The following is a 22510-nucleotide window of genomic DNA, read 5'->3' on the forward strand; positions in this document are numbered from 1 at the left end:
TAGGGTGCACTTTTGATGTGAGAATAGATGCTGAGCAGTTCTAAATCTTGTGAGATTGTTATGATGAGTACCATTAAAAATTCCTGGGTGGTTGAAATGGGTCTTTATAATCATTGTATTTTCTGTTCTGCTCCTAATTTTTTATTGGGCAGTAGAGAAGGAAAGTCGGGAAAGGAGGAAGGTGTCATAATATTTGAGAGTTAATATCCATTAATGAGTGTTTCTATGTATCATACAGGAAGAAATTGAACAAACTAATGAAAAAAAAAGTCAATTTAGAGAAGAAATGTTCAATAAATAAATGAAAATATACACCTCGCTGTACACCTAAAACTAATACAAAACAGTATTGAATGTAAACTAATTTTAAAAAGAGAGAAATTAAATTTTGATAAAAATTTCAAAAATATTATAAACCTCACTAGTAATGAAAGAAGTGTAAAAAAGAAAGCGAGAATACCTTTATTTTTTTAGTCTGAGATTAGTAAAATAAAACAAGTAATTGATAACATCCCACGTTGGTTATATGTGTGCAAAATGGGCACCTTTAGAAAATGACCGTATATTTATACAGTCTTTTTGTAGTTAAATAGTATCTACCAACCCCACTTCCCGGTCTTTAGCCTAAAGCAGTAATAATGCAAATAGGCTGTATTTGGACGTATCTCAATTTGGCTCTGTTTTCTGATAGACAAAAGTGAAGGGGAAAAGCTTTAATGCCCATCGTTAGAATCATGTTAAGATGGTGCGTTTGTACCTTGCAGTTGTTAAAAAGAATGAGGTTTTGTTTATATGTACTTAAATATAATGAGACCCATGATAAATAGTTAACAAATAAAAGAAGTTTTGCCCTAACCAGTTTGGCTCAGTGGATAGAGTGTTGACCAGCAGACGGAAGGGTCCCGGGTTCGATTCCGGTCAAGGGCATGTACCTTGGTTGCGGGCTCAATCCCCAGTAGGGGTTGTGCAGGAGGCAGCTGATCGATGTTTCTAACTCTCTATCTCTCTCCCTTCCTCTCTGTAAAAATCAATAAAATATATATATTTTTGAAAGAAGTTTGCAGGGAAACTTTGTTACCTTCATTTTCATTAAGTGATATGGTCTGCATTAAAAATTGGAAAGGATACACTCTAAACTGTTAGCAGTTGTTACTTCCTTAAACTTCCATTTCCAGTCATGATGGAGTAATAGGGACCAGGTTTAGCTTCCCACCTTAAACAACCGCACAACTGAACAAAATGTATAAAACAAAGGATTTCAGACATTGCATGACAGCCACTGCAGGAAAGTGATTCTTGATAGAAGGGAAATAAACAAGATGAGTCCTATGGTTGTTTTTAGCTTACTTCCCGGAGAGTTTCCAGGCTGCAGTGGAGGGAGGGGGAAGAGCCTTGTGGTCTCACTGAGGAGGACAGAGTTTAGAGTTCAGGGAAGTCAAGACAGCTAGAATGTGCTGGGCAAAATTCCAGAAAAGAGGGAGGTGCTCAGAGAACACCTGAGTTCTGCAGGGCATCCCGTTAGGCCTTTGAGTACTAATGAGGAAAGACCCAAGGCCTGGGAAAGAACCGCTGGAGAAAAGAAGGCAGAACTCCCTGGAGCTCACATAGGGCCGGGAATAGTTTGTGTTCCTACTAGCCAGGATGGAAAGACCTCCTAATACTACAAGGCATCACACAAAGACCTCAGAGGGCATTGCCTGAATAGTGGTGTCAAATTAGACCTACACTAAAGGCTACTGTGGACCCACGCTAATAAAACTTAGCCTGGTCGGCGTGGCTCAGTGGTTGAGTATCGACCTATGAACCAGGAGGTCAAGGTTCAATTCCTGGTCAGGGCACATGCCCAGGTTGTGGGTTCGATCCCCAGTGTAGGGTGTGCAGGAGGCAGCTAACAGTGATTCTCTCTCATTGATGTTTCTATCTCTCCCTCTCCCTTCCTCTCTGAAATCAATAAAAAAAATTAAATTTTTTTATAAAACTTAAAAGCAAGCCTCAAAAGGGTTAACTGATTCCAAGTAACTCAACTGCATCATAAAACAAACCCAACAATATTTAAAGGAATGTAACAAAAATCCAGGACCTTATAGCATAAATTCATAATGTCTAGCAGTGAATGAATAAATGAACCTAGAATTAGGTTCATTTATTCATAGCTGTTCCTTTTTCTATCAGAATTGACAGGAAGTGACATTTGGGGCTTAGCTCATTAGACCATTCTCTTTTTCCCCCCCAGGACTCAGTTTTCACCCCAAAAGACCCTGGATCCTGACCAGTTTACACAATGGGGTCATCCAGTTATGGGACTATCGGATGTGCACCCTCATTGACAAGTTTGACGAACATGATGGTAAGATCATTGTTTTTAGGAGGAAGTTAAAGATAGAAGTATTTATTGTCTTCTGGAGTAGTTTAAGCCTTGTTTGACATTAATTCCTTAGGATTAAATAATGTGGAGGGAATAGAACTGAAAAATCCTGAATAAGAACCACCTTGGAGATTAGGAAGCATAGCTCTCTTTAACATATATTGCCTGCCTTCTTCTCCAGGTCCAGTCCGAGGCATTGACTTCCATAAGCAGCAGCCACTGTTTGTCTCTGGAGGAGATGACTATAAAATTAAGGTACAGAGGGTCTGTCATTGCTGGAGTAAAGGACAGAGGATGTGAGGTTTGGGAATTGTGGAAGGGACTAAAAAGCAGTAGTACATCTTACTCATAGAGAGCTCATGATTTTGACTTTATTCAGCAACATTTATTGAATGCTTACTGTGTACCAGACCCTTGTTTTTGGGGAATTCAAAAATAAATAAGAAATGGTCTCTGGTCATAAGGAGATTTTATTCTATTAGAAGAGATAAATATATACCCAAATAATAGCTGTACAGGTTAGTGAGTAATACAATAGAGAGATAACCAAAGTGAAATAGGGGAGGGCAATTCGGTTACAAAGACATAAAGGCATGACATAGCTGGATACATTTGAGAAACTATAATTAGTTTTGTGTGGATAAAATCTGGAGAAAATGAGAGAAAGGAGTGATCTTAGCACTTTAATTGAAGTGATCATGGAGTTTACATGTTCAGGAGTTTGGTTGTCATACAGATAACAAGGAACCATAAAGGGGTTTGTATAGAGGAATGATATCAGATTAACACATTTTTTTAAAAAAAAGATTACTTGGGTGTCAATGTAAAGAAGAGATTGGATGAATTGGGCAAGACGGGAGGCAGAGATACCAGTTAGGAGACTATTGTGTAAGTCCATGTGAGAGATGAACAGAGTCTGAGCTTAGGCAGTAGCATTTGAAATGGAGAGAAAGATTGATGTGAAAGCTCAAGAAAGGTCTTTTGCATGGATGTTGGTAGGATAGTAAGGGAAAATAAATGAGATTATTTATATCAGGTTTCTAGTTTAGGTCACTGGGTAGAAGATGTACTATTAACCAGGAAAAGAAAAATAAGAGGTATACTTTTCTAAAGTGGAAAAGGGTGGTGTCGCAGTCTGTTTGAGTTACTGTCACAAAATACCTCAGACTAGGTGGCTTGTAGACAACAGAAATTTATTTCTCCAAGTTCTGGAGATTTGAGGTCCAAGGTCAGGGTGCCTGCATGGTTGAGATCTGGTGAAGGTCCTCTCCAGGAAGCAGACTGCTGACTTCTCATTGTGTACTCACAGGGATCTCTGTTGTCTCTCTTATAAGGACACTAATCCTATTCGTGAGGGCCCCACGCTTATAACCTAAGTACCTCTCAAAGACCTCACCTCTTTAATACCATTACCTTAGGCATTTGGATTTCAACCTATGAGTTTTGGGGAAGACACAGATGGGTAATGAATACTATCTTGGCTCTGATGTGTTTGAGGTACCTAAAGATATGTCTGCACTGGAGACATATTTGGGAGTTGTCATCATGAAGGAGGGGACCCAAACAGAAGTAGTTAGAACATATCACTCAGGAATCACTGAATGAGAAAACAAACTCATTTAAAAGATGGCGAAATTAGAGTTAGTACAGGAAAGAATGATTTGAGAGGTTAGAGATGAACCAAAAGCAAGAAGCAAAGCCTTCTTGGATACCAAGGAAGGATAGAATTTTGGGAAGGAGAAAGTGGTCAGAATAAGATAGACAAAGTAACCTTTGGAGTGCTTATTTAGCAGGGCATTAGTGATCTTAGCATTTTAATGTGAAGTGAGGAAGCAGAGACAGAATATAGGCAATTTGAAGAAGCTTGACTGTGATAAAGGCAAAAGCTGCAGCCAGAGACTTTGGACCTCTATAAAAAAAAAAAAAAAAAGCCAGGTGTGGCTCAGTGGTTGAGCATCAGCCCATGAACCAAGATGTCACTGGTTCAATTCCTGTCAGGGCACAAGCCTGGGTTTGATCCCAAGTAGGGGGCGTGCAGGAGGCAGCCAATCAATGATTCTCTCATCATTGATAATTCTCTCTTCCTCTTCCTTTCTCTCTGAAATCAATAAAAATATATTTTTTAAAAAAGTTTTCCCAAAACAATATTTTTTTAAATATATTTTTATTTATTTTAGAGAGGAAGGGAGAGAGATAGAAACAACAATGTTGAGAGAGAATCATTGATGCGCTGCCTCCTGCATGCCCCCTACTGGGGATCAAGCCCACAACCAGGGCATGTGCCCCTGACCAGAATCGAACCAGGGCCCTTCAGTCCGCAGGCTGACGCTCTATCCACTGAGCAAAACCGACTAAAACAATATTTTAAAAAAGGAGTTATTGTCCACTTATGTGAAATGTCCAGAACAGGCAAAATTATAAAGCAGAAAGTATATTAGTGGTAACTTGGTGGGGGCAGTAGTTGGGAAAAAATGAGGAGTGACTGCTAATGAGTATAGTTTCTTTTGGGAGTGATAATTTGTTCTAAAATTGATCGTGGTGATGGTTGCCTAACTATAAATGTACTAAAAACCATTGAATTCTATACCTTAAATGGATGGATTGTATGGGATTTGAATTATATCTCAAAGCTGTGACAAAATAAATTGTCTTAGCTAGCTGCATGCTGTGGTTTTAATTTATATTTCTCTGATGGAAGGGGGATTATCTAGAAGTCATGTTTATGGATCATTTTATTGTTTGCTGTATTCACATTTTCAAAGAGTAAGATAGGAAGCCCAGCAAATGATCAGAGTCTACAAATCCTATAGGTACTTAAGGATTCAGAGTTCTGGAGTTTGATAGAGGACTATCAAGGAGCCAAGACGGGCTGAAGCTAGATATATGAAAGTTTAAAACACTAAACTTCATAAGAGAAAAAAAGTCTAATTGCAGAGTAATATTTGTAGTATGACCTAATTTTTGTGTGAAACTCCAACTCTACTGTATACATGTATATTTATATATATTTGATTCAAATGAAGGTGAAGGTATTAGGATACTTTCACTTTTTGTGTTATTTACCTTTTCTCAATTCTGTACACACCTGTTGAGCATCTACTAAGTGCTAGTCACTATATTATGTGCTAGAGGTATAGTATTGAGCATAATGGACAAGGATTCTGCCTTTAGGAAATTTATATTCTTTTTTGTTTAATATGTTTTCATTTATTTTTAGAGAGAGATGAAGGGAGGGGGAGAGAGAGAGAAAAAGAGAAACATCAGTGAGAAAGAAACATTGATCAGTTGCTTCCTGTACATATCCTGACTGAGGACCAAACCTGCAACCTGGGCATGTACCCTGATGTGGAATCAAATCCATGACCTTTCACTGCGAGGGACAACTCTCAACCAATTGAGCCACACTGGCCAGGGCTAGAGCTTATATTCTTGTTTGAACAATCATGTTTTTGGGTTGTTTGAATTTTGTTATTTACCAAAAAAATTTTTTTTTAATTTTAAGTTGAAAGGAAGAATAGTAACAAGGTGGCCCAGAGAGACTATAAATAAGTATTACATCTTAAAAAAGAAAACAAAAAGCATCTGACCTCTCATTTTTGTACTTTTTTGGATGCAAGAATGAGCTGCCTTACATATATGGTCCTGATTTTAGTGTCTTCCTCAGTTGTACTCATTGGTGCCTGGTACTTCGGTAGTTAAATCAACTTTATATGTGAATCTGAGCAGTGTGGTATTTTCCATAGTAATGAGCTAAAGTCTTTTTGCCTGATAGATGAGTGTAGATCGTGAATGTATTGGCATCATTTGCCACCAAGTTAAGAGTAAAAGAAGATGATGCCATATGTTATATTATTGTTCCTTTGGACTCATGCTATTTGTTCTGCCATTTTTTAATTTTTTTACCCTGAGATAAGATAATCAAAGTACTAAGGTATCTGTATGTATAAAAGCTGAGAACAATTATGCAGTAGAAAGAAGAGCTTCCAGTTGAGCTTGGATAAGCATCTTGTCTCATGTTATTAAATAGAGATGGTTTCTCCCTCAAAAAAGGAAGAACCTTTTTCATAGTTTTAGCTTTAGGTTTTCCCTAGCCTTGCTTTTTTTCCTTCCTCACATGTTATTTGATCTTTTCCCTCCAACTTTAAACAAGACCTCCTATCAAGGTTCCCACCTATTTAGAAGTGCCCAAATATAAATCCAAACTGATTGAGAAACCCGAGCCTTTTAGGTACTCAAGAACCTCAGGTCTCATTCCTCTGCTGTATTTCTCTCTTTGCAGGTTTGGAATTACAAGCTTCGGCGCTGTCTCTTCACATTGCTGGGGCACTTAGACTACATACGTACCACATTTTTTCATCATGTAAGTATCCAGGTGCCTCTAGTTTTAGAGCATTCTTCAGTTTCCCTGTAGGAATCATTTTTTTCCCTCAAGAATACTAACATTGATACAACAATTATGTTATTGGAGTGACTCTTCTAGGATCTCTGTGGTGTTGACCTTCTTCCTTTGTTTCATTCTGTAAAAGAAAGCACTCAGGGTTATATTGAGTTAAATCAGAATCAGCACTCCCTTTGCTAAGATAGCTGAGAATTTAGACAATGGAATGTTCCCTCCAAAGAGAGAAGTGTTTACAGGAGCCTGAAAGTACATATTCGTTTAATGTTCAAACCCTTTATCTGGAATATCTTTCAGGAATATCCTTGGATACTGAGTGCCTCAGATGATCAGACCATCCGAGTGTGGAACTGGCAGTCTAGAACCTGTGTCTGGTAAAGCAGGGAACAGAGGGCTCAAAAAGTGTCTTCATTCTTCCTAGTGTTTTATAATCACCTTCTCTTCAGAATAATCATCTCCCTCCACTAATGCACAGTGTCTGCTGATTAATTACTGATTGCATTTGTAAGGTGTTTTTATGTACAAAATGATAAATATAGAGGCAATCTTGTAAGTAATATAGGAATCTGGATTTTCTGATCATTTCTTACCAGAGAAAGGAGGTCCTATAACTAGGTTTTTAGAATAAAACTTTTAGCTGGTTTTCATTTCTGTTCTTGTGAAACCTGAGCCAAAGTCTAGACATCTGTCTTGCTTTGTTTTGCCTTGAGCTTTCCAGGATATAAGGAATATGTAAGGACCATTTTAAATGATGCCTCGTAAGAGGGATATTCCACTAAAATTAACAGATGGTTTCCACTATGAATTACTAAGATTTCATTTATTTTGATATTTTAATACGGCTTTTAGAGGAGAGCTGTGCCATCTCAGTTCTCCTGGAATCATTAATATTAAATGCTAATGCATTAGAGGTAAGAAGAGAGCTATTGTTAAAACAGCTGGCCTTCTTATTGTTATTAGTTTAGAATTGTTATCTTTGCCTCAAAAAAAGTATAATTGGATTTGTATCCGTTGAATTTGGAGAATGGTATTTAGCATGTAGGAGTCTGGTGATTCCTGCTTCTAATTTGGCATTGTCTTTTTTTCTTCTTCTTACAGTGTTTTAACGGGGCACAACCATTATGTAATGTGTGCTCAGTTTCACCCCTCAGAAGACCTGGTTGTATCAGCCAGCCTCGACCAGACTGTGCGTGTTTGGGATATTTCTGGTGAGCCGCTCAAGTTCAGAGGAAAACCTAATCATGTCCTGTGCAAAACTGCAATTTCTTAAAATAGTGAGGGTAGTTGGCTTAGAACAGGAAAATTTAGAATATTCTCTTCTCAAATAATAGCATCTTCGTTTCTGAGTATATTGAATCTGTTTTCATGGCTCTTCATGTTAGAGGTATTTCCTAAGGAAAGTGGTTGCTCTAGAAAATTTATTTAATTTGAAGAAAGTTGCACTTTTTTGTTAGATCAGTTTTAGTTAAAATCTATATATCATTGGCAATATCTGATTAAGAATCAAGCTTTACACAAATAAAAAAATCTTTGGCAAAAACAAAGTTGGGGAATAAATTATTACAGGGAAACAGAACACTCGAATCCTATGGCCTCATTTAGAAATAGGAAAATCTTTTATATTTCTTCTAGTGTAAGGATCATGGGGAAGTGGGGCAGGAGGTGGTACATCCAGAATACCTTTTAATGTTAGAACTGACATCTAAGACCAGAAATTAATTTATAGATTTGGGGTAATTGGGATAGTCTCTCCTTTCACAGTTTATATATCTTAATTTTGTATAGTATTTAAATGTTTAGTACTTTATGGAGGGGATCCAGTAATTTGCTAACCAGAAAATGTTTCTCCCATTTTGATACAACATTTATTATCCTTTTACAACATGTCATTTTTGGTTTAGAAACTGCTTGTGATTATTTTTCCAACATTAACTCAAAAGCATGTAAAGTAAAATCAACCTGCTCTCTATATAAACACCCAGCAACTGGGCCCTTCATCCTCCTGCCCAGGCTGGGTGGGGGAAGAAGGAGGGGCTCCGGAAGCACCGAGTGGAGTGCAGTTGCTTTACTGTGCGGAGTGGCGGTAGTGCCGTGGCTAACCAGAAACTATAAATGCAGAGAAAAGACTAGCTATGAGATCGACATGCTGGGTAAATGAAAGGGCTTTGCTGAGAACACGGGAAGAGGAATTAGCTCTCAGGTCTGTTATGGACTGTAGCTAATATTTCCAGGAGAGGAAACATTAGTTCTGAGTCAGAAAATGAATACCCTCACATCTAGAGAACTGTTCAAAATTCTAATTTTTCTGAGTGTCTGAAAGGGGATACTCTGAGCCAGGTAAGCAATAAGTAAACAGATCTTTAAAGGAAAACCTGTCTTCTTGATACCTCTCCCATGAGAATTGTGCCCCATGGTGCTTAGCTTAACCTGACTGAGTCTTTAGTGTTAGCCTGGCAAAATAAATATTTACAATATAGGGATAGATTTAGAAGAGAGATTGCTTTTTACCTTCAGCGTCCTAGTAAATTTAAATTATCTTAGTTTGCTTACAACTTTGCATGTCAAGCCCTTGCAAATGCAGGCGTAACCTTTGCAATGACTACTAACGTGTTAATTTGCTGCCAGCTTCTGTCCTCATCCGACTCTCTCTTCTTACTACTTCCTCTGGTCCCCACTGGGAGGTATGCATCAAACTGGTCCATTCTGAGAGTATCCTCTCCTCCCTCTGAATTTGAGTAGCTGCTGTAGAAATTTTCCATCTGTCCAGTCCCCGTGCCTTGTCGAAGGCTCAAATATTTCCTTTCTAAGCATCTTTTCACTGCCCATAAATATTCATCTGTCTGTATATACCCTTCCCTTTTCCTGAACCATCACAAGCAAGTGCAACAAAGACTTCCATTCTGTAATACAGCCTTTCCTTTTCATGTGTTTGTTGAAACTTATTGGAGATGAAGATCTTCACAGCTATCTGTTTTTATATTTTTCTTTGAATCTGTTTCATACTCCAGACTCAGAAAAAGTTGACAGATCCCATTAAAGGGACAAGTGAAATAAGTGAAAGGAGGCACCTCTGTGATGAGGTATTTATGAAGCTTTGGGAGAGTGCTTCTTTTTTTTCTTTTTAAGCATTGGCTTTCTTTCTCCTTTCCTATTGGTTGAATGCTCATCTTGGACAGGAGACAAGATAATTAAAACTGCCTTGTCCTTTTAAGCACTTGCTTCTCCAATGCTGATGTTTACATGCCACTATAATAGAAGAGAGATTATGATTCTGATACAATGAAGATACGTATTATCATTGGACTTAAATGTTTATATTTTCCTACAGGTGTCAAAAGTTAGGCTTAAAACTATTTAGATTTTATTTTCAGTGATAGCTTTTATTTTCCCCTCTATGTTAGAGATTTGGTTTTTATTCTACAAATGCCATGTAGTTACATTTTCCTCTTTGCCTCCCAAAATACTTTAAAAGATATGATTTGAGTTCCAATTCTATTATTTTATTTATAAACTGAGTATTAATCACATAACATATGTTAGAGTGCTTTGAAAACCACAAAGTTCTTTTCAACTGTAAGATGGTAATATTGTTATAATTTTTATTTTGACTATAATGCAAATAGTTAGCTTTTAAAGATAAGTGTAGTTTTGCCATAAATGTGGATCTTATACAAATATGACTTTCTTTTTAATACTTTATTTTTCAATTATAGTGATGTACAATATTATATTTGTTTCAGTCATTAGACATTTATAAAGCTAAGTGATTACCCCAAATAAATCTAGTACCCATCTGACACCATACATAGTTATTACAATATTATTAACTATATTCCCTGTGCTGTGCTTTATATACCCATGACTATTCTGTAGCTACCAATTTGTACTTCTTAATCCCTTTACTTTTTTCACGCATCCCCACAACCTCCCTCCCATGTGGCAACCCTGAAAATGTTCTCTGTATCTATGATTATGTTTCTGTTCTGATTATTAGTTTGTCTTTTAGAGTTCACATTTAAGTGAAATCACATGGCACTTCCTCTTTTTCTCTCTGACTTATTTCATTTAGCACAATACCCTCTAGGTCCATCATGTTGCAGATGGCATAATTTCATTCTTTTTTATGGCTGCAAATAAGATTCTTTTTATCCTGGTGTCTTTTTTCCATTGTTTTCAAATTATGGGCTAATTCCTCCCAATGAAACTAGCCTCCAAATGTTTTAATGGCAAAGTACATGTATTCAGATCTATCACCAGTCTTTTAAGCAAGAGCTTAATGGGACATGACAGTTTGAATTATTTTGTCCCTTGCCCAAGAGGCAAGTAGAAGACATGAGTACACTTTTTGCATAGTTTATAGTTTTATAGTCTCTTCTACCAAATAGCTGTTTTATATTTAATGGGTATAGTTTCCTAAACTCCTTTGGAATTTCCTATAAGTTTCCTAAAAGCTCCCAGTTTGGGAAACACTGATCTGTAGCCATCCCAAGTGGCTTTTCTTTGAAAACTCTTTGAGATGATAGAAGAAAAGTTGCTATAGTTTTCATAAAATGGAAAAGCAGAAATTGAATGTTTACCTCTTGAGGTCACATTTCAAATAGACAGTTCTTTTTTAAAAAAATATATTTTTATAATTTTTTCTTTTTTTATTGTTTAAAATATTACAAATAGTAGTACATATGTCTCCTTTTTTTCCCCATTGACCTTCCCCCGGCCTCCCCTACCCGCCGGCACATGCCCTCACCCCACCCCACCAGTGTCTTGCATCCATTGGTTATGCTTATATGCATGCATACAAGTCCTTCGGTTGATCTCTTACCTCCTCCCCTCCCCCAGCCTTCCCGCTGTAATTTGACAATCTGTTCGATGCTTCTCTGCCTCTGTATCTATCTTTTTGTTCATCAGGGTATAATGTTCTTTATTATCCATAATCAAGTAGACAATTCTTGAGGTGAGGTTTGTTGAAGAAGTTAGTTGTGGTAGAAGTTTGGATTGTCCTCTGAGAAGAAATCCCAGTAGTGTGTCTGTTCAGTGTTAAAGGAGCAAAAGAGAAGACAATGAATGTACTTCAACATTTTGAACATTTTTAGAAAGAGATAGGAGCTCTTGAGTATCTCTTCTTCAGTCTCTCTAAATTTCTTCCTCCCTTCCTTTTTGTTAATGTTAGTCTATCACTGCCTTTCTGTGCTTCTGTTACTGTGCTCTTTTTGGTAACATTATAGTATTTACATCTGTCATCCCACTCCTTATCCCTTCATAGGTCTAAGGAAAAAAAACTTGTCCCCTGGCGCAGTGGAGTCGGATGTGAGAGGAATTACTGGCGTTGATCTGTTTGGAACTACGGATGCAGTGGTGAAGCATGTACTGGAGGTATTTCTCTTTACAGCCATCGCTGGGTATGGGCTCTTTTCCACGGAAACTGTGACAGTGTGTCATTCATGTGTTCATTCCTTCAACAAAGGTTTATGCAGTGCTTATTAAGTATTGAGCACTGTTTCGAGGCACTGGAAATAGAATAGTAGGTGAGCCATCAGAAATGAAGCTTACATGCCACGTAAGGGAGAATTATGTTAACAGCGTGAAGAGGGAGAGAGCTGTCTTAGGCTCCTTCATCATCCCAAAGCAGAGCCCATTCTCTTGTAAGGGAGGACAGAGTGGTGGTGGTGTGGTGGTAGATTTAATTAGAGTTATTGAGAGCCAAGAATTTTGCCGAAATAAGATTTAAAAATGGAAATGTAGAAAAACCAAGCAGTTTTCCAAAGTCCATGTGTATTTAGTAAATAGATTTGAACTTGGATCTGTCTGATTCCAAAACACACGAATTTTTCACCACACTGTATCTCTCAAAAATGCTGCTATTTTGAAACTGCCTTATTTACAATTTTGTCACAATTCAGAGTACAACTATATATATATAGGAAATAATATATCTTAAAATCAGCAGCACTTGCCCGGCCAGCGTGGCTCAGTGGTTGAGCATCAGCCTATGAAACAGGAGGTCACGGTTTGATTCCCCGTCAGGACATATGCCGGGGTTGTGAGCTCAATCCCCAGTAGGGGGCATGCAGGAGGTAAGTCACGGTTTGATTCCCCATCAGGGCATATGCCAGGGTTGTGAGCTCAATCCCCAATAGGGGGCATGCAGGAGGTAGCCAATCAATGATTATCTCTCATCATTCATGTTTCTATCTCTCTCTCCCTCTCCCTTCCTCACTGAAATCAATAAAATATATATTTTTTAAAATAAGTAGCACTTAAACTTAGTGATCTGAAGATATTTTTTAAATATGTTTTTATTGATTTTTTTAGAGAGAGAGGAGGGTGAGGGATAGAGAGATAGAAACATCATCAATTGGCTGCCTCCTGCAAGCCGCCTACTGGGGATCAACCCCGTAACCCAGGCATGTACCCTGATCAGGAATCAAACCAGTGACCTCTTGGTTCATGGGTTGACGCTCAACCATGAGCCACACCAGCTGGGCTGAAAACTTTCTTATACTCTGAAAACTTATTGACCCCAAATCGTCTGTTAATGTAAGTTATAGATGTCAATTTTTACCATATTTGAAATTAAAACCAAGAACTTATAAAATATGTAAGTACACATTCCATTAGCCATCAAAGCAATGGCCTCATATGCATGTAGCTCTGGAAAATTACACTTAAGATAGAATAGAAATGAAAAGGCAAATAATATCTTAGTTTTATTATGAAAATAGTTTTGATCTTGCAGATTTCCTAAAAGAATCTTGATTATTATCCAATTTTCCAACTATACTTTGAGAATTTTTTCATCTACATACATATAAAAGCCTAAGTGACTGGCCAACCGGCCAGTAACTATGACGCACACTGACCACCAAGGGGCAGACGCTAAACGCAGGAGCTGCCAATCTGCAGTCACTTGGCAGCTGCGGTTCTTGGGTGACGCACCCGGAACAAGAGAGGAGGGAGCCTGATTCCAAACTGCATCACCCGAGAACCGCCCTCTCACAATCCAGGACCCCTCAGGGGATGTCGGAGAACCGGTTTCAGCCCGATCCCTGCAGGTCAGGCCGAGAGACCCCATCGGTGCATGAATCCATGCACCAGGCCTATAGCTAAGTTATAAAATTGGTCTTTATTCTTGAGATGCTATAGTTAGTTGAAATTTATAAATAGGTAATAAAACAAGGCAGTATATCACAAATGCAAATGAAGCTGAATATGGGAATAGAAGAACTCCCATTAGAATTTGGGGACAATATTGGATAGATTGACATAGTAATAGTCCCTTTAGTCTTTTCATATGAAGAATAAAAATCAGAGAAACTAATCAACATGGTTCATTAGTTTGCTTTGAGTAACGGACATAAAGCTGTTTTAGAAGAACCACTCTTTCCTCATTTTTTCCACAGGGTCATGATCGTGGAGTAAACTGGGCCGCCTTCCACCCCACTATGCCCCTTATTGTATCTGGGGCAGATGACCGTCAGGTGAAGATCTGGCGCATGAATGGTTAGTGAACAGTGATGGTATTACCATGATTAAAAAATTGATTGCTGGCCAGGCCGGTGTGGCTCAGAGTTTGAGTTCAACGCATGAACCGGAAGGTCATGGTTCAATTCCCAGTCAGGGCACATGCCCAGGTTGTGGACTTGATCCCCATTTAGGGGGCGTGCAGGAGGCAGCTGATTGATGTTTCTCTCTCATCGATGTTTCTATCTCTCAATCCCTTTACCTTCCTCTCTCTGAAATCAATAAAAATATATTTTTTAAATTGATTGCTGGCCAGCAAGGTGATGTAGCCAGGTCTTCTGGACTTAGAGACCCATTTTCTTACCTTAAATGGTTATGAAAATCCCAGGAGCATAAAAATTTCCTCATTCCCTGTTTTCTTGTGATGGCATCCTGATTTTGAGGTGTATGAACACAGTGAAGAGTAGGAATTCATTCATTCAACAAATGTTTATTTTTAAATTAAATTTATTGGTCTGACATTGGTTAATAAGATTATATAGGTTTTAAGTGTAGATTTCTGTGATAAATGATTTGTATATTGCATTGTGTGCCTACCACCCAAAGTCACATCATCTTCCATCACCTTATATTTGGCTCCCTTTACCCTTTACCACCCCACACCCCTTTCATCTGGTAACACCATACTGTTGCCTGTGTCTGTGTGTTCCAGTTTTATATCCCACATTTTTCAAGGCTCTGGAGATACAATGGTGACTAAAGCAGATAAAACTCCTGCCATACGGAGCTTATATTTATTTTCTAATGACAGCTAGTGACAAGTAAAACAGGGTAAGGGAATAAATAATAATGGAGAAGATGTGCTATAACTGATAGGAGGGTCAAAATATAAGAACAAATAAATATGTAAAGATTCAGCCCAGCCAGTGTGCTCAGTGGTTGAGCATCAGTCTATGAACCAAGAGGTCATGGGTTCGATTCCCAGTAGGGCACATGCCCAGGTTGCAGGCTTGATCCCCAGTAGGGGGTGTGCAGGAGGCAGCCAATCAGTGACTCATCATTGATGTTTCTATCACTCTCTTCCTCTCACTTCCTCTCTAAAATCAATAAAAATATATTTTAAAAAAAAGATTCAGAGGCTTAAACGAAGAAAATTGCCCTATTAAAAAGAAGTTTCGAATTTTACACTTTGTGGTACCAGTATACCTTAAGCATTTTATTAGAGGATCTCATAATTCCAAATCCCAAATGACCTCTTTATTTTTTTTTTGGTCCTTCAGAATCAAAGGCATGGGAGGTTGATACCTGCCGGGGCCATTACAACAATGTGTCTTGTGCTGTCTTCCATCCTCGCCAAGAACTGATCCTTAGTAATTCTGAGGACAAGAGTATCCGGGTCTGGGACATGTCTAAACGGTAAGGGGATTATGATGTAGTGGTACCTAACCCAGGGGGAGCCCCTTTCTCTTACCCTCTCTCTTTTTAAAAATTAAATTAGAATACTTATGTTTGTTTCTCATTGTCTTCAGCATATAGCACATAAAGAGGTCAGATCATACACAGTCATACCTTGGAGATGTGGGTTCAGTTCCAGACTGCTGCAGTCAAGTAAATATGGCAATACAACAAGAAACACAAATTTTTTTTGATTTCCCAGTGCATATAAAAGTTATATTAACCATTAACTGAGCCTGTTGGTAAAATGGCATCAATAGACTTGCTGGATGCTGGGTTGCTACAAACCTTCAGTTTGTTAAAAACAGTATTTGCAAAGCACAATACAGTGAAGCTTGATAAAACTAGGTATTCCTGTATTATGAAAATTTGAAGGGACCTAAAGATCAACCAACATTTAAAAATTTTCTATCAAATAGAAATCTCCATGTGTATTTTTCTCTTAAATTTAAGCATGTTCTTCTGTAGCTAGAAAAATAAGAAATATGAAGTGAAAGCAGTATAGTAGGAAATTGTGACAAATAGAGAGAAATTGAAATATCAAAATAATAGAGTCAGTTTGAATTTTCCTTCTTTTTTTTTTTTTTTTTTGGTAGAATTTATCATGACTACCTTTATTTAGGATATTTAGTATACTGTTACTGATTTAAATTAGCATTTTGGCTTACCACTCAATACTCTGATATATGACTAGAGGCCCAATGAACAAAATTCGTGCAAGGGGCTCGGCCCTCACAGCAGCCTTGGCTGCCTCGCGGCCCCACCCCCCTGCCCACTGGTCGTTCTGGAAGGTCATTCTGCCCTCCAGTCTAATTAGCATACTAGCTCTTTATTATGTAGGACTAGAGGCCCATTGCACAAAGATTCGTGCAAGAATAGGCCTTCCTTGCCCTAACTGGTTTGGCTCAGTGGATAGAGCGTCGGCCTGCAGACTCAAGGGTCCCGGGTTTGATTCCGGTCAAGGGCATGTGCCTTGGTTGCGGGCACACCCCCAGTAGAGGGTATGCAGGGGGCAGCTGATCGATGTTTCTCTCTCATCGATGTTTCTAACTTTCTATCTCTCTCCCTTCCTCTCTGTGAAAAATCAATAAAATATATTTTAAAAAAGAAAAAAAAGAATAGGACTTCCTTCCCCTGGCTTCGCTCCCGGCCGCCCAGGAGCCTGCAAGTCCTCGCTCCCTGTGGAGCGCCCTCCGCCCCCACCCTCCCCCTCATAGCAGTCGTCCTGCCCCACCGCTCTGTGCCTGCGTATGCAAATTAACACACCATCTTTGTTGGGTTAATTTGCATACTCCTGATTGGCTGATGGGTGTCGCGGAGATATGGGAAATTTGCATATTTCTCTTTTATTAGTGTAGATGGGCTGAAGATTCCTCAGAAATTAATATTTTTCTTTGTGCATCTTTTATTTTCCTAGAACTGGGGTTCAGACCTTCCGTAGGGACCACGATCGTTTCTGGGTCCTAGCTGCCCACCCCAACCTTAACCTCTTTGCAGCAGGTAAGGGCCGCATCTTTTCTTTTATTTCCTTGTTTTAGTTCCAAGTTTATAAGACTTGAGAGTGATTCTCCATTAGCTTTGTCTCCAGTAAACGCATAGTAGGGTGACAAGGAGAAATAGAATTCTCAGAGCCATGATGTTGAGGCTTTCTTCCTTTTTTCCTCCATACCTTATTGGAGTAGTGTTCTTGCAGTGTTCTTTCTTTACCGAGAGCCATTTAACAGTAAAGCCCATTAGTTCCAGGAGGCTTCGGAGTGTAATACTGGACACATGGATTTCTTAGACTGAGGACCTAGAAGCTGAGTTTTATTCATTTATCAAAAATATACTCGTGTCAGGCCCTAGTGTGGGTGCTGGTAGTATAGCATAAACCAATGTCCCTTACTTGACGGAACTTTTATTTGCAGTGAATAGAGATAGACCATAGCAATATATAGTGAAAAAAGCTTTGAGGAAAGTTAAGCAAAAGTAAGGGAGAAAGAGAGGAATGAGTGTGGGGATTACCAAAGACCATGATGTGAGGGATGCTGAGCATATTTGAAGAACATGCCAATAGGGGCACAGTGAGTAAGGGGCTAAGTATAGGAGGTAAGACCAGCCCAGACTGTGCATGTTACTCTGAAGGGAAAGCCATTGGAAGTGACACAATCTGGCTTATTCGTGGAGAGTAGACTGTAGGGCAAAAGTTGAAGGTTTCTCTAAGAGACGGATGATGCCAGTAGGGAAAAAGCAAAACATTTGTCTAGAACAAAACCACAAAGGCTTTCAAAACTAGCATCTGTTTGTTCAGCAAATATGTTTATGTTCTTACTTTAGGCCCAGTGCACGAAATTCATGCATGGGTAGGGTCCCTAGGCCTGGCCAGAGATCAAGGCCAGTCTGTGGGGCAACCAACAGGGTGATGGGGGGTCGGGGGGGCCACTGGCACCCGCCTTGGCTGGCCTGGGACCTGCGAGCTGGGGGCAGCTCCTGCGTTGAGCATCTGCCCCCTGGTAGTCAGTGCGCATCATAACGACCGGTCGGTCCCCCATTCAGTCGATTTGCATATTAGGCTTTAATATATAGGGTAGGATTATAAGCTAAGACTGGGGAGGATGGAAGTTATTGTAATTCCTCCCTTCAGGCAGCTCTATGCATCATGGGGGTGGTAGACATACTCAATTACAGTGTCGGGTGAGTGCTATATGGAGGTTTGCACAGAGTGTTAAGAGAACACAAGAAGGCATGTCTAAATGTAGCAGTGTGAGAAAGTACTGCAGGTCCTCAAATAAAAATAATATCATTTTGTTCAGCATTTTGTTATAATGTTAAGATGCCGTAGGAACTTAACTTTTGTTTGTAGCAATTACCTTATGATAAAGTTGGTTTCATTATACACTGTTTTGCTTGAAGTTGCAAAACCTATCAACCATGTTAGGTAAAGATTTATATATCAGGAAAGGATTCACAGAAATTTGTTTGAATAAAAAGTCCAAGAATCATGATAATTTAGGCAAATAAATGATGCATTTAGATGTCTTAACTATGTTTTTAGCATACATATATAATCCTTATCCTCGTGTTTCTCCTGTTTCCAGCTTTCTTTCTTGCCTTCAGCTAATTATTTCCTCTCTTCTCTCTGTGCCCCAGGTCATGATGGTGGCATGATTGTGTTTAAACTAGAACGGGAAAGGCCAGCCTACGCTGTTCACGGCAATATGCTGCATTATGTCAAGGACCGGTTCTTACGTCAGTTGGATTTCAACAGCTCTAAAGATGTAGCTGTGATGCAGTTGCGGAGGTAAATCAGACTTGTTTCTTCACTTCAAACTGAACTTAGTCCTTGTAACAACATTTTGGATCTCCTCTCCTGTCACACATTGAACCCCCATTGGCTGAGACTGTTCAGTTTAAACCCCAAGACATGGTGGACAAGGAGATAGCCATTTGGGGAATGGGAGTTCCCCTGTTGAGAATGCACGAAATCATACTGCCACACTTTGCCAGCTCTCTTGCATACCAGAGAAAGCTTTCTGGTAGAGAGTAGCCCAATTTGGTGACAGACCTTGTTGCCTTTATTTGGCATATCTATAACTCTTCTTTGCTTTCTAGCAAAATACGTGGAACTCTAAACCAGATATATGTCTCTGGAAACTCTTTAACTCTGAAGATATAACTTCTGGGATGCCTGGCAAAAGGAACAGTCCTCTTTGAAAGCCAGCTGCATCATCACGCTGAAACATTCATGGTGGCAAACTTTGGCATGAGGGCTTGATAACAACCCTCTAGCATGACTACAATAAAAAGATGGGTTTATATGAACAGGAGAAATTAACCAGAGACAAATCGCATGTTACTCTGTGGTGTCCACTGCAATTATGTGTTGGAATTTGTATCCAAGGCAAACCAATCCTATTTATTACAGTAGTGCTAACCCTGCCTTCTGTTGAATAATTTGACTGGTAGTAGGGTTTGCTTTTTAAAAATACTGTTTGCTCAAAGCTGTGATAGGGAAGTCCCCAAACCTTAAGGGACAGAAGAGAATAGATGCACTATTTATTTACTTTTATTCCTGATTATAAAAGTGACAAGTATATGTGTAAAGATTAGATAAGTAAGAGGTGTAGGAATAATTCTTTCTTCCTTCTACTCTTATGCCTCTTTCCTATTTTCTCTATATATTTCTAGTGGTTCCAAGTTTCCAGTGTTCAATATGTCATACAATCCAGCAGAAAATGCCGTCCTACTGTGTACAGTAAGTAACCATCAAGTGCTCCTAGGGCCTCCCCATTTCCCATAGGTCTCTTTCTTGTGCCATAGGAATCTCTAATGTATTCTTAGAAGTTATTTAATGGTCATTTTGAGAGAACTAACACAAAACAGAGGCTCAAACCAAGTAGGCTTCAGTTGTCATAAACGTGATAAAGGTTTGTGAACTTACATCTTTCATAAGGCTAACTAATGCCTTCTAAACTTTATGGAGCATCAAAATGAATGACCCAAACCATTAAAAGTAATTTGAGAGAATGTTTAAGGTTATACCTTAGCAAAGAGAGATGCTTATTTTGATCCCTCCATTTGCGTGAAAATAATAGAGCTGACTTTGAGAGGAGTTCTTCTCAAGGCAGTTGCCTTCAGGGTCATCAAGTAGAATCATCCTCATTTCTTGCCATACAATTCAAAAAAGAAATGACATTCTAATTTTAGAGCCCTGGTTGCCAAGTTAAAAAAAATGAGACCTGTCTTTCCCAATATGACTTCTAGTGTCTAATCCAGTCCTTTTTCTTCTTTTTTAAAAAAATATATTTTTATTGATTCAGAGAGGAAGGAAGAGGGAGAGAGAGATAGAAACATCAATGATGAGAGAGAATCATTGCTTGGTTGCCTCCTGCATGTCCCACACTGGGGATCAAGCCCAATCCCGTAACCCAGGCATGTGCCCTAACCGGGAATCAAACAGTGACCTCTTGGTTCATAGGTCGACACTCCACCACCTGAGCCATGCCTGCCAGGCTCCAGTTCTTTTTCAATATCTAACAGTCCCATATTTTCCTCCTGGCAATTTTCTTCAATGTCTTTTTTCCCCCTTCAAACACACTTTTAAGTTGATGGGTATACTTAGTTGGGGCACTGGAATATTGGGGTCTTAATCTGTTAATTTGTGGAATAGAGAGCAGTCCTTGTTTTCATTAAAGTAATATCTGCATCTTTGGAGGATAAAAGAAAAATGAAGTGCCAGGAATGCTGAGTTATTTGGCAACAAGCCCTGTAAGTTTTAGCTATGGAGACATTCAAATGCCATCGGGGTGAAGGGTGAGAAAAGTATAGTTTCATGTTGTCTGTGTAGTCATACTGTTTTCTCTATCAGAATAAACTAATGTCTTGGGTGCCTCTTACTAATAGTTTAATTTTCCCCTTCTACAGAGAGCCAGCAATTTAGAGAATAGTACCTATGACCTATACACCATCCCCAAGGATGCTGACTCTCAGAACCCTGATGGTATGTGTTCTCTTTATTCCCCAACTCTACTTCCAGCTCTCCCCTCCCACATCATCCCTCCTCTTTGAATTTTTCACATTCCATCCTCGGGCTGTGGCCACATCATTCACGGCTGTGGCAGGTGGCACTGACAATTGCATCACAGGCGACTATGGTGTGAAATATTCATGTTCCGCTTCCATTTTATTACTCCAGCTAGATATATATATTTTATAATTTGGTTATTAGAAACTCTCCATATTCTCTTTCAGCACAGCGTGTTATCCTAGTTTATTGTCAGCTGATATGACTTTCACCCTGGTAATTTCATTTATTTAAAATGTGGTTCCAATCTTGCAATGTCTCATCCTGGGACTGGGGATTTATGCTCCCCATCCACATCCAGATCCGCTTTGCTTCCTTTTGCTTGTCAAAAAGATGAGCCTGCTAACAGCCCCACATTCCACCAGGGATCCCAGGATCCAGCTGAGACCCCTGCCTACCTCTTCCATCACCACCATATCTTGTTGGTGTCCTTACTATTAGAACTTGCTGACAAAACATTGTCAGAATAGGTTTGAGTTTTTCTAATGCTCCTGTCAGTGTACTTCCTCCAGTTGTTTTATAGGTCAGGTTTATTCCTCAGGTCCCCACTCTTACTAGCATACTTTCATGATAGTTTAGTCCCCATCAACAAATTCTGAGAAATATTTTTCGAGCTCTGTTCTTATTGTGGGTGCCACTGTGTCATTATCTCTTAAGTGTGGTTATGGCAAGAAAAGAGAAAGCCTATATGTCTTGGGTATTCATAAAGCAAAGTCTCTTCTATAAATTAATCAGTTAAGCCATTTTTGACAGAATTTTGTGATTTGGTCCCTCTCTACTCACCCCTAGCTTCCCCTCCAGCCCCCCCCCCCAACTGTTTACAATGAATTGAGTTTAAGATACCTTAGTTTTGTCTTCCCACTTTTATTTTCTCTTCTCCATCTTTCGAGGGAGATGATAATTAGTAAAGAAGTAAAGGTGCATTCCAGTGGTAGGCAGCAGAGAGGAAGAAGAGCAAAAGCCTGGATAGTGAGGTTCCCCGGCTCCTGGAAAGTGAGAGCGTTGGCTGTCCTAAGAATTAATTTTGTAAAGAGCCTGTCCCCCCGCCCCCTACCCCCCGACCCAACCCCCAGGTGCCAGAGATGTACAAAGCAAGGCTGGCTAGCTCATTCTGTCCAGTTTTCTGCTGATACTAACAGATCCAAGAATATTGCTGCACACTCTTTGGTGTATCTTTCTTGAAGTTTTCCAGAGAGTGGAGTGCCCTGCAGAATTCTAATCAGCCAGTGAAATGTTTGGGAACTGAGGAACATTTTGTAACTTTCTTCAGAGT

At 39.2% G+C, this 22510-nt stretch overlaps 1 protein-coding gene across 1 annotated transcript in view; it reads left to right on the plus strand.

The window, feature by feature from the left end:
• COPA (COPI coat complex subunit alpha) overlaps nt 1–22510 on the plus strand; it is a 40105-nt gene that overhangs the window by 1139 nt on the left and 16456 nt on the right. The window contains exons 2-13 of the mRNA XM_079761816.1: nt 2234–2347; nt 2547–2620; nt 6645–6725; nt 7059–7135; nt 7860–7969; nt 12022–12131; nt 14159–14258; nt 15500–15635; nt 17092–17174; nt 18804–18954; nt 19842–19908; nt 21078–21153. Coding sequence (XP_079617942.1) covers nt 2234–2347; nt 2547–2620; nt 6645–6725; nt 7059–7135; nt 7860–7969; nt 12022–12131; nt 14159–14258; nt 15500–15635; nt 17092–17174; nt 18804–18954; nt 19842–19908; nt 21078–21153 — 1179 coding nt within the window. The remainder of the gene's footprint in view (nt 1–2233; nt 2348–2546; nt 2621–6644; nt 6726–7058; nt 7136–7859; nt 7970–12021; nt 12132–14158; nt 14259–15499; nt 15636–17091; nt 17175–18803; nt 18955–19841; nt 19909–21077; nt 21154–22510) is intronic.

This window comes from Cnephaeus nilssonii, assembly GCF_951640355.1.
Source record: "Cnephaeus nilssonii genome assembly, chromosome: 21".
Lineage (NCBI taxonomy): Eukaryota > Metazoa > Chordata > Mammalia > Chiroptera > Vespertilionidae > Cnephaeus > Cnephaeus nilssonii.